The sequence below is a fragment of the Muntiacus reevesi genome, chromosome 7, assembly GCF_963930625.1.
Source record: "Muntiacus reevesi chromosome 7, mMunRee1.1, whole genome shotgun sequence".
In the NCBI taxonomy this organism is placed as follows: Eukaryota; Metazoa; Chordata; class Mammalia; order Artiodactyla; family Cervidae; genus Muntiacus; species Muntiacus reevesi.
In genome coordinates this window covers 56,017,491-56,035,254 of record NC_089255.1, presented here as the reverse complement: position 1 = coordinate 56,035,254, position 17,764 = coordinate 56,017,491, and the positions used below count along the sequence as shown (strand labels likewise).

The 17,764-nt window shown below is 44.3% G+C and overlaps 1 protein-coding gene across 2 annotated transcripts in view; it reads right to left on the bottom strand.

The window, feature by feature from the left end:
* MYO5C (myosin VC) overlaps positions 1-17,764 on the bottom strand; it is a 114,283-nt gene that overhangs the window by 58,124 nt on the left and 38,395 nt on the right. For both annotated transcript variants that reach the window (XM_065940877.1, XM_065940878.1), the window contains exons 10-15: positions 16,200-16,465; positions 12,256-12,337; positions 9,794-9,934; positions 7,004-7,129; positions 2,540-2,623; positions 164-298 (exon numbers count right to left, since the gene is read on the bottom strand). In XM_065940877.1, the coding sequence (XP_065796949.1) occupies positions 164-298; positions 2,540-2,623; positions 7,004-7,129; positions 9,794-9,934; positions 12,256-12,337; positions 16,200-16,465 (834 nt within the window). The remainder of the gene's footprint in view (positions 1-163; positions 299-2,539; positions 2,624-7,003; positions 7,130-9,793; positions 9,935-12,255; positions 12,338-16,199; positions 16,466-17,764) is intronic.

The window sequence follows — 17,764 nt, the reverse complement described above, 5'->3', positions numbered from 1 at the left end:
CTGGAGAATCTCATGGAGAGAGGAGCCTAGCAGGCTATAGTCCAAAGGGTCACAAAGAATCAGACACAACTGAGCACAGCACAGTGTCCAGGCCCAGAATGGTCCCACCCAGCCCTGATCCCTGCCCTCAGCCTGGCTGGACCCTCAGCCACTCTCTGGGTACCTTGCTCCCCACGGTGCTCCGGAAATGCTTGTTGTTTGGCTTGATGACTGGCTTTGCAGATTTAACTGTGATCGCTGAACCAAATGGGGAAGAAGGAACTGGATTTTCTTGAAAAAAGTTGGCACAGAGATGAAACTAGGAAGAACAGAGAGGGTTTTAATGTCAAAAGTGTTTGCCCACAGTCCTCAGCTGGTGTAATCGAAGAAAAGGTCACCATAATCCCAACCTGTCTAAACCAGTGGTGGGTAGAGTAACAATCCTGGCCAAATCTCAGTTCCACAAGGGGATCACCCTCACTGGGGATGACTTACGGTTTCTTTCCCAGGAATGAGAGCAGGAAGGAAACCATGTGAATGTCTGTATGTGGGTATCACTTCAAGAGTCAGAAAACGAGATAATTTTCCTGCTTCTGTGCCTTGGCTCATGTTGCTTCTGCACTCGGAATCTCTTCCCTCCTAACCTCACATTCTCAGCTCTACAGATTCAACTGCTGTTCAGTCGCTAAGTTGTGCTGGACTCTCTGTGACCACATGGACTGTAGCCTGCCAGGTTCCTCTGTCTTCCACCGTCTCCTACCTAGAGTTGGCTCAAATTTATGTCCAATGAGTTGGTGATGTTATCTAAACCTTACTCATTATTTAAGGTTCTATTATAATATTTTCCAGCCCCACTCCCTTCAGAATACCTTTCCTGGTGTCCCAGTATGAATTAATTCCAACTTCCTCTGAGTTATCTTAAGCTTTAATCTGTACCTTTTTTTAAGACACTACTTTCTACTCTGTATCACTTGTTCCTTTAAATCCCTTATCTCTTGGAGAAGACCTTACGTTTTCTTCTTTTAAATCAGACATTGAGAATCTCCTTTGGGGGAGAATTCTTGCCTGATAGCCTGTAGCCCCCATGGAACAAATGAATCTGAAATTCCCAGGCCTCTGATGTCTTGTGAGTTTAGTGGAGAGACCCATCTGCTTCATGGCAATCTGAAATCTTCTTGAGGAATTCAGCATGCTGGACCCCAAGCTGGCTTTGGGTGAGTAAACAATCAGTGAATTACATCAACTAATTTGGTACACAAAATACAGCCTATTTCTGCATTGAATTCTCTGTTATAAATCAATTTTAATAATTTAAGTTTCCATGACCCATGATTTTTTTATGACCATTAGGGGAAGTGCTCAGACTTATTTGGGAAATTGTCAAAATACTTGAGCATTAACAAAGGACAAGGGACCTTCAAAAACAAAGAAAATAAGTATGATAATCAAATCTTCACAAAAAATGAAGGACTGTGTATGAAACATCCTTATTCTCAAACTTTAAGAATTTGAGTTCTTAAAATTCTTAAATTGAGAGAAATGTTTAAGGAGGAAAAGAAAAAGCCAGAAGTCACTCTTACGGTGACACTTCAGCACACAGCACCATGGATTCAAGGAGCTCTCGATCACAGAGCAGCACTCTGCCTTGCTCTGGTTTTCTTGAGCACTTATTTAGCCCTTCCCACCACGATTTGCTCTCATCTTGGAGGTATGTTGCTCCCTGTGCGATGTGAGCTCCTTGAGGTCAGGAACCCTATCTGTCTTTGTTTACTGCTGTTTCCCCAGAGTCTAGGACAGTGCTTGGTGTATGGTAGGTGCAGTATAAATATTCGTGAGTGAAGGTATAAAGTGTGAATCATGCCTTTTTAAATGACCATCTTCACTGTCCTTCCTCTGTATCATTGGCACATTTAATTTTTGATTTTGCATGTAGTGATAATTTGAATCCTTTCAGAAGCTAGAAACGTATTTTAGTGCCAATTCTAAAATGGTCATTTTTTGTTTGTATATGAAACCACCTTGAGTGGCATCTAGATTTCTAATGAAGAAGGATGATACAGTTGGGATTAAGCATCTTGGACTAGTCCCAGATCTTCTGAAGCATCTGGCCAGCTTGGTATCCTGTGAAAGCTTTTTGTTTTCTGGGTAGACATTCTTATACAGTATTGTCTTTAAAATTAGATTGTCTCTTCTGTATTGAAAGCATTTTTATAATTTAAAAATTAGTATTTTCTTATAGATAGTATGCAATAAAGCTGAAGAAGGATATATGGTTTTTGCAAATACTTTAAGAGTAGATAAAATTTTAGATTTGTAAAATTAATATATTGTACGGGCACAAAATAGTTTTAAATTATATTTAAAAAGCTCTCTAAAAATAAAAACAAAACAAAATGAAATACTCATCACTATACTAATGAGGATGACTTTTTGCATGTGGAAGCTACAATTTGTTGTTATAAGACAGATAACATGTACATGTTTCTTTCTCTTGATACACACCTAGGTCCATGTCAAGTACACAATGAATAAATTAACTACCTTTTAGGACTTTACAAACCTTGCTTGCTCTCAGGATTTCAACCAGCATGTCATAGACGGTATCTCTGTTCTTCTCAAGGAAACCTTCACATTTATACTCTACCTATGCAAACAAAGGAGTTATTTCCAAAGAGGCAAAAGCTGACAGCATCTAAGTACCACAAGTTTCTTTTTTTGAAAAGACAGATTAATGAAGGGGCTATAAAAGCAGTGTTTTAAAAAGAGATTCAGTTTCTGTTTGTCTCAGCAACCTTATTATATTATAGAAAGCTTAGAAAGCTGGAGCTGTGTCATCTGATGGAAAGCACCATATTCTCCCACTGCCTGGACTTCTCACTGGCCACTCTACACTCACCTACACTCACCTGTTAGTTCCCACTGGCCACAGGTGACTGTTACCTGTTATATGTGCAATTAATTAAAGAAGACCTCACTTAGGGTTCTCTTTGCCTTTGAACTCACCAGGAGGAGGAGAAAAGCTCAGTGGTATCCTTTGAGTTCAAACAGAAATGTCTTCCTGAATCAGCATTAATGTGGTAGAAAGAAAAGAAAAACTGACCAGCTGACCACACAGCTTTCCAAGGCACAAAACCCTTAGAGTCAGATTTAGAGTGGGTTAGAGTTTGGTTTAGAAAAACCCTCCATGAAGCCCTTTATGATTCATAAGCCAGAGTGGCTCCTTAAATATTCAAATCTCTAGTTAGTGACAAAGCTACAGTCATCAAAACAGTATGGCACTGGCATAAAGACAGACACAGAAATCAACATAACAGAGTAGAGAGCCCAGAAATGAACCCACACTTGTATGGGCAGTTAATCTATGACAAAGGAGGCAAGAGAGCATATGGTGGGGAAAAGACAGCCTCTTCAATAAGCGGTGTTGGGGAAACTGGACAGCTACATGTAAAAGAATCAAACTGGACTACTCCCACATCATGCACAAAAATAAATTCAAAATGGATTAAAATTTAAATGTAAGACCTGAAAACATTAAACTTGTAAAACAGAACACAGGTAGCATGCTCTTTGATATTGGTCTTAGTAATACTTTGGGGGATATGTTTCCTCAGACCAGGGAAACAAAAGCAAAAATAAATCAGGCTACACCAAACTAAGGAGTTTTTACACAGCAAAGGAAACTATCAACAAAACAAAAAGGCTACCTACTGAATGGAGAAGTTATTTGCAAATGATATATCTGATAAGGGATTAACATCCAAAATATAAGAACTTATACAACTCAACTACAAAAAAAGAATCCTATTTAAAAAATGAGCAGAGAATCTGAATAGATATTTTTCCAAAGAAGACAAACAGATGGTCACCAGGCACATGAAAATATACTCAGTGCTACTAATCACTGGGGAAATGCAAATCAAAGTCACAGTGAGATAAACCTCACACCTGTCAGAATAGCTATCATCGAAAAGACAACAAACAACAAGTGTTGGTAAGGATGTGGGGAAAAGAGAACACTCGTGTACTGTCAGGGGGAATGCAGATTGGTGCAGCCACTATGGAAAACAGTGTGGAGTTTATTCAAAAAATTAAAAATAGAATTACCATTTGATCCAGCAATTCCACTCCTGGGGGGGGGGGGGGGTGTGTGTGTGTGTGTGTGTGTGTGTGTGTGTGTGTGTGTGTGTGTGTGTGTGTGTGTGTGTGTGTGTGTGTGTGTGTGTGTGTGTGTGTGTGTGTGTGTGTGTGTGTGTGTGTGTGTGTGTGTGTGTGTGTGTGTGTGTGTGTCAAGAAAACCAAAACACTAATGACTCGTGTACTGTCAGTGGGAATGCAGATTGGTGCAGCCACTATGGAAAACAGTGTGGAGTTTATTCAAAAAATTAAAAATAGAATTACCATTTGATCCAGCAATTCCACTCCTGGGGTGTGTGTGTGTGTGTGTGTGTGTGTGTGTGTGTGTGTGTGTGTCAAGAAAACCAAAACACTAATGACTCGTGTACTGTCAGTGGGAATGCAGATTGGTGCAGCCACTATGGAAAACAGTGTGGAGTTTATTCAAAAAATTAAAAATAGAATTACCATTTGATCCAGCAATTCCACTCCTGGGGGGTGTGTGTGTGTGTGTGTGTGTGTGTGTGTGTGTGTGTGTGTGTGTGTGTGTGTGTGTGTCAAGAAAACCAAAACACTAATGACTCGTGTACTGTCAGTGGGAATGCAGATTGGTGCAGCCACTATGGAAAACAGTGTGGAGTTTATTCAAAAAATTAAAAATAGAATTACCATTTGATCCAGCAATTCCACTCCTGGGGGGGGTGTGTGTGTGTGTGTGTGTGTGTGTGTGTGTGTGTGTGTGTGTGTGTGTGTGTGTGTGTGTGTGTGTGTGTGTGTGTGTGTGTGTGTGTGTGTGTGTGTGTGTGTGTGTGTGTGTGTGTGTGTGTGTGTGTGTCAAGAAAACCAAAACACTAATGTATGTGTGTGTGTGTGTGTGTGTGTGTGTGTGTGTATGTCAAGAAAACCAAAACACTAATGTGTGTGTGTGTGTGTGTGTCAAGAAAACCAAAACACTAATTCAAAAAGATATTTGCACCCCTGTGTGTGTGTGTGTGTGTGTGTGTGTATGTCAAGAAAACCAAAACACTAATTCAAAAAGATATTTGCACCCCTGTGGTTCATTGCAGCACTATTTATAATAGTCAAATCTCTGGATTGCATATTTTAAAATGTGATATTCTTCATAAATAAAAAAATTTTTTTTTAAATTGTGAACAAATAGGCTCTTGGGGTGCTGGAATGTGGATGCAGAGAGGGTGTTCAGGGATCCCTGACAAGGATGCTGCTTTGCCCCACGGGTAGGAAAGTATCCTTACTGGTGCACAGTTTGGGTTAGGAACCAGGAACGCTGGCTGTCTGTAAACACACCCTTGTGAATCAAGCACGAGGACTGTTGTGTAAGTTCTTCCAGGCTGGTGTGTGACCCATTAGATAAACAAGCAAAGGTGTAATAAATAGAGAGCTTTCCCAGTAGACTGTCTGCAGGGACAGTGTCACAGGCAGCTGAGTGTCTCTGCCGGGGCTCTGAGGACCACGGCAAAGTGAGCTGATTTACTGTATCTAAGCACAGCTGCCTTGCTCTGAAGACAATTTTATTTTCCTGGCTAGTTAAATTGAGAATGTAAGCTAATGCTATGGCATGTGTGGTTTCTTCCCTCCAATCCACAGTCCACACAAAATGCAGCATTGTTAGCTCTCTTAAGAGGATCCTCTTAGAAGTACCAAATGACAAGAATTAAATGTAGAGAAACCATGTACTATAGACAAGGTCTCTTGAAGTAAATCCCATATATGTGCTTTAAAGGAAGTCTGATGCCTTCTTTTTTTTTTACTTGGGATCACAACTGTGAAAATATAAAGGACAACTAGAAAATATAACTTGATACATCAACACTCATTTCATGTGCATCTCTTCAGGAGCCTATGTGAAAAACTTGGAAGCAAGCACTAAAAGGCGATCATGTTTAACAGAGCTTCTCTCACCCACACAGGTTATTAGAGCTGAGCAGTTGGCTGTCCCCTCTGCTGCCCCTGTGGGTACCCAGGCATGACCAGCAGACTAACCCACAGCATTAGCGGCTAGGACACACAAGCCCAGGCTGTCCCCATGATCCCAAGGTGCTGGCCAGGCCACAGGAGTAACACCCAACTGGGTAATAAAGCAGAGAGCAGCAGTTTTATTAAGGAAGGAAAGTAAGATGAGAAAGCATGTTTAGGGCAGGTGGTTATGGTGAATTGTCTTCTTATCCTTTCATTTTCTAAACTTTCTGTAATTTGATTTTTTAAAATAATTTTTGAAATTAACATTTTTCCATAAGAAATTGGAGACATACAAACAAAACAAAGATCACCTAGAAAACCCATCATCTTGAGTCAATCTCTGTTACCAAAGTAATAAACAAATTATGACAATAAAAAAGCAAAAGGTCAAAAAAAGACATAGCTTTCAATGTAGGAAACAACTACTCTGTCTTTTTAAAAAAGTTAATTTATCTTGGCTGTGTTGGGTCTTAGTTGTGGCACACAAACTCTTATTTGTGGCATGTGAGATCTAGTTCCCTGACCAGGGTCTGAACCCAGGCCCCTGCATTGGGAGCATGGAGTTTTAGCCACTGGACCACCAGGGAGGTCCCTATCCAGTCTTAATTATAACAATTTCATAGAGAAAATAAACTAATAAACAGTTAACAAACTTATAATAAGCCCCAAATCAGAAATAAGGCCCACTGGCAATACGTTTATCTTTAAAAAAGTATAATTGAAATTCATATATTATGTGATAAAGCCAAATTGAGAACTGTCACTCACACACACACACACACACACACTTGCATACACACAAGTATTCTTCATCACAGCTGTACACTAAGTGTGACAGTTCTGACCAGAAAAGCCCCTGGCCTGCCTGCTCCCCCCAGGGGACAGCTAGACAGTTGCGGGCAGACAGCTCTGCTCCAGACGCTCACTGTACCTTATCTGCAAAGTGCTGGATGATAAAGGAGGTGTTTGACATTCTGGGTTTTTCAAACAAAGAGTTTTTGTTGACAAAATTATTATACAGCTTTTGAAGCCAGTTTTCATCAGTCCCATGTGGTAACTGGAAGAGAAAAGCAAATCAAATAGCAAGTAAGACAACTAGAGACAAAAGATTAACCAAGGGGAGCAAAAGTGCTAATTCTAAGAAACCAAGAAGAGCTGCACTTGACTGCTCGACATGGGAGGATCCTTTTTCAACAGCAACAGAGGCATGAGTCTGTCTTTGCTCTTATTCTTTAGAGTGATATTTCAATAGACATTTTATCAATGCTCTTTTAGAAGAACAAGATGTTATCAATGAAAAGGAAACATCCTTATATAATGATATAAGGATGAAAGATTTTATTTCTGCAGAACTGGCAGTATTTTAATATTTTGTCCCAAAGTAGTCCAAAGATTCAGCAAAAAGTAGCACAAATTCCATTCAGTTCAGTTCAGTCACTCAGTCGTGTCCAACTCTTTGCGACCCCATGGACTGCAGCACGTCAGGTCTCCCTGTCTATCACCAACTCCTGGAGTTTACTCAAACTCATGCCCATCGAGTCGGTGGTGCCATCCAGCCATCTCATCCTCTGTCATCCCCTTCTCCTCCTGCCCCCAATCCCTCCCAGCATCAGGGTCTTTTCCAATGAGTTAATTCTTCGCACCAGGTGGCCAAAGTATTGAAGTTTCAGCTTCAGCATCAGTCCTTCCAATGAACACCCAGGACTGATCTCCTTTAGGATGGACTGGTTGAATCTCCTTGCAGTCCAAGGGACTCTCAAGAGTCTTCTCTGACACCGTAGTTCAAAAGCATCAATTTTTCGGCACTCAGGCTTTCTTCACAGTCCAACTCTCACATCCATACATGACTACTGGAAAAACCATAGCTTTGACCAGACGGACCTTTGTTGGCAAAGTAATGTCTCTGCTTTTTAACATGCTATCTAGATTGGTCATAACTCTCCTTCTAAGGAGTAAGCGTCTTTTAATTTCACAGCTGCAGTCACCATCCGCAGTGATTTTGGAGCCCCAAAAAATAAAGTCTGACACTGTTTCTACTGTCTCCCCATCTATTTTCCATGAGGTGATGGGACCAGATACCATGATCTTAGTTTTCTGAATGTTAAGCTTTAAGCCAACTTTTTCACTCTCCTCTTTCACTTTCATCAAGAGGCTTTTCAGTTCCTCTTCACTCTCTGCCATGAGGGTGGTGTCATTGCATATCTGAGGTTATTTATATTTCTCCCGGCAATCAGATGACCATTATATCTACTACTGTGGGCAGGAATCCCTTAGAAGAAATGGAGTAGCCATCATAGTCAACAAAAGAGTCCGAAATGCAGTAGTTGGATGCAATCTCAAAAACGACAGAATGACCTCTGTTCGTTTCCAAGGCAAACAAATTCCATTAGTGAAAACAATTTTTATTCTTGGTTGAATGGAGAAAGGTTGGCACCCAAATGTAGTCCTCCCCGTCTCCTGCCTCAGGAAGAGTTTTTCTTTTGTTTTACTGCCTAGTTAATAACTCCCTCCTTGAACTAAGGTCTTAACTACTTACACTAAGCTAGTTGCAGAACTTGTTCTTGATACTGGTGATTTTGAAGCTATCACCAGCTATATTCAGCCTGAACTCTGTGAATCTAATACTCTATAGTGTCCAAATGACACCTGCAAGCTTCTCTGTGACACTGGTCACCTAGGGACCATCTCTGCAGTGTCAGTCACTCAGCTGAATCCGACTGTTTGCGATATTATGGACTGTCACCCGCCAGGCCCCTCTGTCCATGGGATTCTCCAGGCAAGAATACTGGAGTGGGCAGTCATTTTCTCCTCCAGGGGATCTTCCCAACCCAGGGATGCAACACAGGTCTCCTATGTTGCAGGCAGATTCTTTACCATCTGAGCCACCAGGGAAGCTATGTAGATTTGGTACAAATATTCCTAGAGCCCACATTGGCCTCTGCACCCTGCCCCCAGTAGATCATTCCAGAATGTTTGGCCTTGGTGCCTGCCTTTTAATCTTACATCACTGCAGGGACTAAAACATAGGTGGCATCAGAAAGGATGGTTTGTGAGAAGAACCATGGAATTCAGAATTATAGGGAGAAAGTACCAGTATGTCGTCAACATTATAATCATGGAAGGGGGTGATAAATCTTTGGGAAAAAAAATAAGATGTGTGTGTTTAAACATTAAAGTATCAATTTCAAATCAAAAGAGACCAAATACTGTCCTAGGGATTATTTTTTCCTATGGCCCCATGAAGGTCACTGCTAGGCTGACTCACTATAAAGTTGTTCCTCCCAGAGGGTAATAACAATAGGAAAATTCCTAGAGACTCTTTTCTCAATTGTATGATGTTGATTTTTCAGCTGCACCTCCCAGTGGGTGACTCATGGAATCAGGAAGTAAGAGAAAACTCAATTCCTGTTAGTCATTAACAACTGGAGTGTGGTCACTTGCTGTTTCCATGTCTACTCTATATACACACCCAGAGACAGCTTCAAAGGGCTCCTCCCTGTTAGACATGACCTAAGAGATCATGCATGTTACCCATGGGTGGGCTATACATGCTGAGGGTAGGAGGTTTACCCGGCCTCCTGGGGTTCCTGCTATGAATTGCTGTCCCAGAATTAACAGCCAATCAACTGGTAATTGATCAATCAGGAATTTACATGTAGATTTTAAAATAGGCTCATCTATTATAGATCTGAAGTTAAAGAAAATTATTTTTAAAAGTTACCAAGCATTCTTCATCCAGTAACTCCAAAATGCCCATTTTTGCTTCAATCAGGTCAATGACTGGTTGGTTGTCATAAAAATCTATCAGAGTCCAAGGAATGTCTTCCTTCATATATTCTTCTTGTTCAAGTTTAAAAACATGCTGGAAATCCAGATGTTAATATAGAAAGTAAAAGAGAGTATTAGGATGTGCTTCTGAAGAACAGGAGATAAACTTTTGGAAAATGTAGGCACATGACTTGATTTGTAATGTTTATGGAAGCGTCCGAGGTACATGTCACTCCCCTTACCCACAATCAATGCTGGTGAGGTCCTAACGTGGGTCTAGTTGTCCTCTTCCTGCCCAGGCTGAGTGGGTCCCCACATCCTGGGGTGTAAACTCTGGGCCAGCCTGCCACCTTTGGCACTCAAGGTGGCCCTGGAGCCTCTTCCTGCTCAGCCACTGCTGCTGTCAAACATGGACCCAGTCTCTCTGACTGGGTTAAGAGCAAGCCCACCCCCGAGACTAACAACTTGAAGAGCTTTGTGCATTACTTGTTTGAGCCACAGGGGCACAGGGAAGGCTGCCCAGCGGGCTGGCTCAGGCTCATCCTGGCTGCAGGTGGCAGAAGGGGGAGGGGCTGTGAGGAGAAAGGCTCCCATGGGAGAATCCCAGAGCAGACTGCATGAAGCCCAACAGGTGGCTGGGAACCGAGCAGTGCCCACACAAGCGAGAGAGAGAGAGAGACAGAGAGAGAGAGAGACAGAGAGAGAGAGACAGAGAGAGAGTGAGACAGAGAGAGAGAGACAGAGAGAGAGAGAGACAGAGAGAGAGCGAGACAGAGAGAGAGCGCGCACAACGGTAATGGCTGGAGTGATGGATGGGGCTGCCAAGGACGGCAGAGGGGAAATCATGCCAGACCAGATTCTTGGTGAACCCCCAGGGAATCTCAGTTCTGTGGCCTTTTCCTGGGGGCAGTGAAGACCCATGGAGTTCATGACAAGACTTAGGTTCTGGAAAGGTAACCCGGTTTGGGGGTGGGAATGGCTTTGAAGAGGCCAGAGCTGGAGGGGAGGGCCCAGTCAGGACTCAGCCCAGGGTTCCGCAGAGGCCGGACACTGTGCAAGGAAGGGAAGTAAGAGCAAAGAGGCTGGGTGAACGCAAGGCTCAGGACACTGGGTCAGGGGTGGTGCTTTAACCACAGAAGGGAGCACAGTCAGCACAGAGGCCAAGAGAGGAAGGTGGCAGGCTCACTTTGTCACGGCTTAGCTCCCAGAGGCTACTCAGATGCAGGGGTTCAGCAGAGGCCAGATTTATGGGACAGGAGTCAGGAGAAGACTCGCTAGGGCTTATACTTATATTTTAAGTCATTACCCCTCCCAGGAGGATCTGCACATTGATAGATGACTCTAACAACGTCAAAGGGGGAAAAATAAGGAGGATGAAGTGGAAGAGGAGGAAGGCAGAATAAAAAAAGAAAAGAATGGAATTTCAGCCTCTGATGTGCTACTTTCAGAGTGTCTCACATATGTATCATTCTAAGGTTGCAGTGAATGTGTGTGTTGGGAAGCAAGGTGGCCCTGGAGTCGGGAGGGGGGCAGGATCCATATGTACTGTTTGACTTCAGGTGAGTTATGCTGCATATTCACTTGGAATAAATCTTAGTTTCAGTTTTAAATGCTAAACTCCCAGGGAATCCATGAGAATGATAACAGAATACAAATGTGGGGTGAAACTTAATGCTTATACATGAATTAACTCTGGAGCAAGGAATAAGAAAGCAAAGAAGCATTTACTCAATATGATTCAATATTAAGAGTTCTCCTCACAAGAATACTAGGAAAATACAACTGATCCATTTTCAAAATGAGAAAACTGAGGCTCAGAAAACCCAACGCCCCAGGGGAAGGAGGTGGTAGATCTGAAACTCAAATCCACTTCAGTTTGAGCAAAAGCTCATGCTCTCTATGATGTCACTATCTTTTCCTCATGAGTTGTGTGGGAGAAGCTGAATTTCAAAAGACAAGCCGGAGTTCTCCAGGTGAAGAGGAAGGGATGGGAAAGGACAGGGGCCGGTGGGTTGTGGCAGAGAGTAGGTGCAGATACCGAGGCTCACAAGGACTGGAGCCTGCAGGAAACTAAGTGACTTGGTCGGGCTGGAAGGGGTCTGTATCCAAGAATGGCAAGTGATGAACTGAAACAAACATTGGCAGGTGCCTCCACAAAAATGAAATAGGATGGGAAGGTGCAGTTTCAAGAAACAGCCACAAGATGGTGCAGTGACCCAGCATGGGACTCAACGCTGGTAAGATTTGAAGAGGTTAAGAGCCAGTCAGCCTCTCTTCCTGTACACACACACACACTTACTTTGATGAGGCTAAAAGCCAGTAAGATTTGAGGAGGTTAAGAGCCAGTCAGCCTCTCTTCCTGTATACACACACACACCTGAGAGCTAGTTTCAAGAAGGCAAAAAAGTCACCTACCAGGTTAAACTGCTGTTGCAGCTTTTCATTAGCATAATTGATGCAAAACTGTTCAAAGCTGTTCACATCAAAGGTTTCAAAACTGAAATACAGTTTAAACTAGTTAAGACATAACTTGAAGGACATACACATTTGTTTATAAGTCAGTATTTTTCACAACTTTAACAGTGTAACTTTTTTATATTTTCTGTGAGTTCTAAACATGCCTCAATTCTTGTTTTAACCAATTCTTGTTTTAACCATTCTAGCAGTCAGCTTACAAGTCACATTTTTCCAGGCTGCCCCAGGAAGGAATCTGGTATGTACAAAACACCCACTTGAGGCAGGCACTAGAATAGACATGTGCACATTATGGCATATCACATAATCTGCACAACACTGACATCAGCCTTATTATCCTCAGTTCTAGATGAGGAAATAAGACTGAGAAGTTCAAAAATTTGTCTGGGGTCACACAGTCCCTGTCAGACTTAACTATGAGTCCACCTGACTGTAACACTTCTGCTCCCAGTGAAAAAAGCAACACGGTCTCCTGTGCCCCACTCCTTGCTGAAGGCAGAGGCAGCACAGTTTTGCCTCCCAGAGGGGCACCTTCACAGTCCTCAAGAGCAAGTCACAGCCCAGCAGACCCCTTCAGGCCCAAGGAAGACACGGCCCCACCTCTGTCTTCAGACTTCCAAAGGCTGCCTCTGGAGTTGCAGACCCAGGAGCTGAGAAGGCCGGGAGGTGACACCATGAAGAGCGGCTGGAGCTGTGTGGGACCCGTGAGAACCAGGTCTGCCCTACGGGATGGCTGCTGCTCAGCTCGAGCCAGGTGTGGCCAGGGATTAATCAGATCAGGATGTCTGGTCACCTGGCTCTCAAAAGAATCCAGAAACCTGGACTTTTATGTGAATTACCCCACTCTGTAAAACACGATGCAGGCTGAACAGAACTGGGGCACCTGATCCACCACCTGGGCAGAGGAGCGTTCCTGCCAGGAGGAATCCGAGCGCTTTAGGTGCTGGCGCTGATGCCCTTCACCACACCTAACCCTAACACCACCCTAGGTGAAGGGCTGCCCTGACCCCACTGTTACACGTGGCAGTCAGAGGAGAGGGTGACCATCACAGAGCGGTGCCAGACACGCGAAATCTGACCCCAGCTCGTGGGGACTCTCAAGCCTTAGTTCTTAATCGCTCTAATCCTGAGAGATTCCTGCCGGCGCCAACCACAGGTCCCCGGGGAGTCTCACTTGACTGAGCCCATTGGGTTCAGTGTAGAATTTCTGGGGAGGTTAAGGTCCCAGAGTGTCCATGGAGCAGGAGGAGAACCCAGAGTCCTGACAGCCCTATTTCACTAGCACCCTGGGTGATCCAGGGTTTCAGGTGGCCTGGACACTGCAGACAGGCCACAGCTGGGCCTGGAGGGGAGGCAGAAGGGCCTCATTGTGCCCTGCGGCCCACAGCCAGGGCCAAAGGCAGGACTTGCCAGGGCAGGGGCCGGATGCCAAACATCAATGACATTACTTTTCCTGTTCACATCAGAACAATCCTTATGGTTTGTAAAGATGCATTCACAATTTCTTCCATTTGATAACCCTACGAGAGAGGCCCCATCTTACACAAAAACTGAGGTTAAGGGACGCCCTCCAGGCCACACAGTGGGTGTGGTGCAGTGCTTACTCCCTGGGGTCTGACTCCTGGCCCCAAGTCCTTCCAGCTCCGCATCCAGAGAACATAAGCATCTGGCTGGCTAGGGAACCACAAGCCTCCACGACGCTCAAGGCTCACAGCTTGGGCTTTAATTGTCTTTGTGCAGAGTAACTTCCCTTTCAGGCCGCCTTATTCCCAGCTCACCCTGAGCTCAGCTCTCGCAGCAGCTGCAGGTGTGCAGGGATGAGGGCTAATCCAGCCCTGAGCAAACTGGAGAAAGGCGTGAAAGGATTCCCTCCAGACAGCAACACTCTTACTTAAAGAGGAGGCATTCCTTTTTCGGAGGGGTGAAATGAATTCATGGGTGACAAGTGAGCATGTTACTTTTAAAATTTTTAAAGAGGGGTTTAATTCTAAATTTTAAATTTAAAATGTACTCTAACAAGCTCTTTAAAAAATTTACAGTTCCTCCTGTCTGAAGTTTGCCCACTTAGCCAAAAATTCAAATTCCTTACTACCATGGTGTGTCAGCTTTGTGGATGCCTGACGCCTGCCTGCTGTTCTCCTGACTCATTCTCAGCTCCTCACTCTCAGCTGCCCCTTCCCTTCCTGGTGCCCGGTTAACTGGTGACACATCCATCCACTTATTCCTTTCCCAGGAACCATTCCGATCTCTGATGGCCTCTTCCTCCACTAAAATTTAAGTCCCAACAGGGCAGGGGCCAGATGTCTGTTCTGTTCACCCATCACACCTGACACAGTTCCTGGCACATGAATGTGTGTTCCTGAATGAGATAATATACTCTTAAAAATAAAGGGCTATCTATTAAAAAAAAAAAAACACAGAAAAGGACAGAGAAAAATATAACGATCACTTATTTCCATCACAATGAGAGAGACTGTTATTAAGAAGGACTATTTCCATTTAAAAGTCTACTTAGATGCTTACTGGCTGCTCAAATCCTTATTTTTAAAGTAAATAATTTACTAGACTAACCCAGCAATGTAAGAGTTTTATAACTGTTGACAGATACTATTAATTGGGAGTCACATGTATTAACTTAGAACCCAGACGGCAACCCACTCCCGGTATTCTTGCCTGGAAAATCCCATGGATGGAGGAGCCTGGTGGGCTATAGTCCATGGGATCACAAGAATTGAACACAATTTAGTGACCAAACCACCAAACCATCACCATGTTAAACAGGTAACACCTCTGAGTTTGATATGAAATAACTATGGGAAAAGCTATTTTGCTATATTTGGGTAGAAGTTCTGCCTGCCTCACCCCGCAGCACGTAGCAGCCAGCCAGCAGAGCCAGCTCACCCCTCCATATGGGAAGTGGGGAGGGTGAGTTGCTTTCTCTAGGGTGTGGAGGGCTACTCCCCAATCCAGGTGAAATATTCTGTGATGCCTTCCCTGGGACAATCTGCCCCTCTCCCTCTGAGAAACCAGGGTTGGCCCTGGGAGGGGAAGGGGTTAGGCGCTTGAGGCCAGCCTCTAACAAACAAAAGCCCAAGTGCTAACTCCTCTCAGAACTGGCCTCCATGCTGGCCAGGCCTCCCTCCCTCACTCTCTCTGGCTATTCTATTCTTCAAGTGTCTTTAGGATGAATCTGACCCAGAAAACCAGGACTGGGCAAAGAAAAGAAGCTAGAAAAAACTCTCCAGTGTGGTAACTTGATCCACCAAATGTATTAGAATTCATGGAGAATGGGGCAAACACATGACCCCTATGATCCAAGAATGGACAAGGATGTAGGCATGAGGGGCCTGGCTGGTAAAAGGCTCGGGTCTGAGCCTACCTCTGGCCCTGTGCTTGTGGCCAGGTGCAGGGTCTCTGGGGCTGTCATTATCACCCTGTGAAGTGGGAGAGGTATGTCAGGGTTCCACACCTCATGGGGCCTTTGCAGGAAAACAGAGGTGGGTGCCATCCTCCTATGGAACTCGGTTCTCCCACCAGCAGAGCAACCGTGAATGAGTCCTCCTAAGCCTTGGTTGTTTTATCTGTAAAATGGGGATAATTAAAAGGTTGTTTAAGGAATTTAAAAAGTGCATGGAAACCACTCAGCATGGTAGTTGGCATGCGCTCTTCATGTTGGCCATTATTGATGTAGAATTTTTTTAATGCACCCTACATAAAAGACATTGTAGCCCAGGAGACTGTACTTAACATCCATAGATGCAAAACCAGAGAACACCATCTTCCTGACCATGTGAAACACAAAACCACCAGACTAAAATGACCTAAAGATAACAGGCATTTGACATTTAAATGAGGAAAGACAAGCTCACGGAAGAGAATCTTACCCATAAATGTCCAAAACACCAATAAAAGTGTGCTGCTTGCCTGAAAAGTGCAAGGCTTGGTTAATTCTCTCCACAATGAAGTCAAACAGGTGAGCGTAGATCTTTTTGGCCAGTGCATCCCTGGCATTGACTGCCTGGGGCCTGGTCATGGGCTTCACCACTGTCTCGGAGGTTGTGACGATCTTGCGATTACATAGCCACTGAGCCACTCTGCCACTCTCCAGGCCCAGGAGCTCACAGAACACCTCCAGGTGACCATCATCCTCCTTCAGAAACGAAAGACACAGCCCCGTCAGGCTATCTAAACTGGCACTGGCCCACCCAGCTGTGCCCCTCGACCTATGCGCGATCAGGCCTCATAACACAGAGCCAGGGCTGGGAGTGAAGCAGGAGGGCCCCTGGGGGCACGGAGCCTACACCTGGTCCTCAGCTGGGCACTGCTGTGGTGATGCCAGGAGATCCCAGGCTGTGTCCTACCCAGATTTTCCTTCTGGCCAAAGAATGTCAGTAGTGATGTTTAGGTCACAGAAACAATCCTTCCCCCTCTCCTGTGCTTGTGGACACAGCCTTGAGGCCTCTCTCTGCCCTGTTGAATCACACCCAGGCCACCTGTCAGAGCCTACACTTGCCCTGTCTCTCTTTGTGTAGCTGGGGTCTGCCCAGGGTGGGGTCTGGCCCAGGAGGGACCTCAGTGGTGCTGTCAGGGAGAACGTGGTGGGCTCCCTGAACTGAAGTGGTTTTCCAGCCAACATGAGGGCTGTGGTGGGGGACTTCTGGATGTACAAAGTGAATCTTGTTTCTCTCCCAAGCCTGGGCATGAGAGCTGCCCCACTGGCCAGCAGACGCGGAAAGGTCTGCTCCTGCTTTAGGCAGCAAAAACTAGGAGCCCCTGTCACTAGGCAAGGAGATGCAATCCCATGTGACTACACACCACCATTCCTCTTGGGCAGGGAAAACTTCCCAGATGGGCTAATCTGTAGATAGCATCTCAGTCAATTGGGGAAAAATCACATGATTGCATTTAAAAAGCATCAGGTTATGGTGGCTCTAACAACCTAAAAAGACCTGCCACCTCCCTGCTGCCCACCCACATCCCTCCTGATCAATATCACAATAACATAAAGCTGTCAGTACTGTGAGGTTTGGCTGAGCTATTGGTTTCCTTCCTTCTAAGCAGGAACCAAACCTTCTGAGACAAAAACACCCAGCTATAGGGGGAAATGCAAAGGGGCAGCAAGTTTTAAAACATAAGATGGCTTCATTCAGATTAGATTTGCCCAATATTTCATGTTCTTGATGCAAATGAATGAAAATTATGTTCTACAAAGATCTGACATTTTTTTGGTGTGGGATTTGTCTCCTAAGATTGATAGACAAAGGAATTTTAGTCTATCAATTTTAACTCCTTCTCCAAAATGCTACCTTCACAACAAACTTCACAGAACAGAGTTCAAAGCCAGGGCATTTGGAAGTCATATTCTGACCAGAGATTGAACACACACCCTCTGCATTAGAAGTGTGGAGACTTAACCAATGGACTACCAGAGAAGTCCCTATTTTCCTTC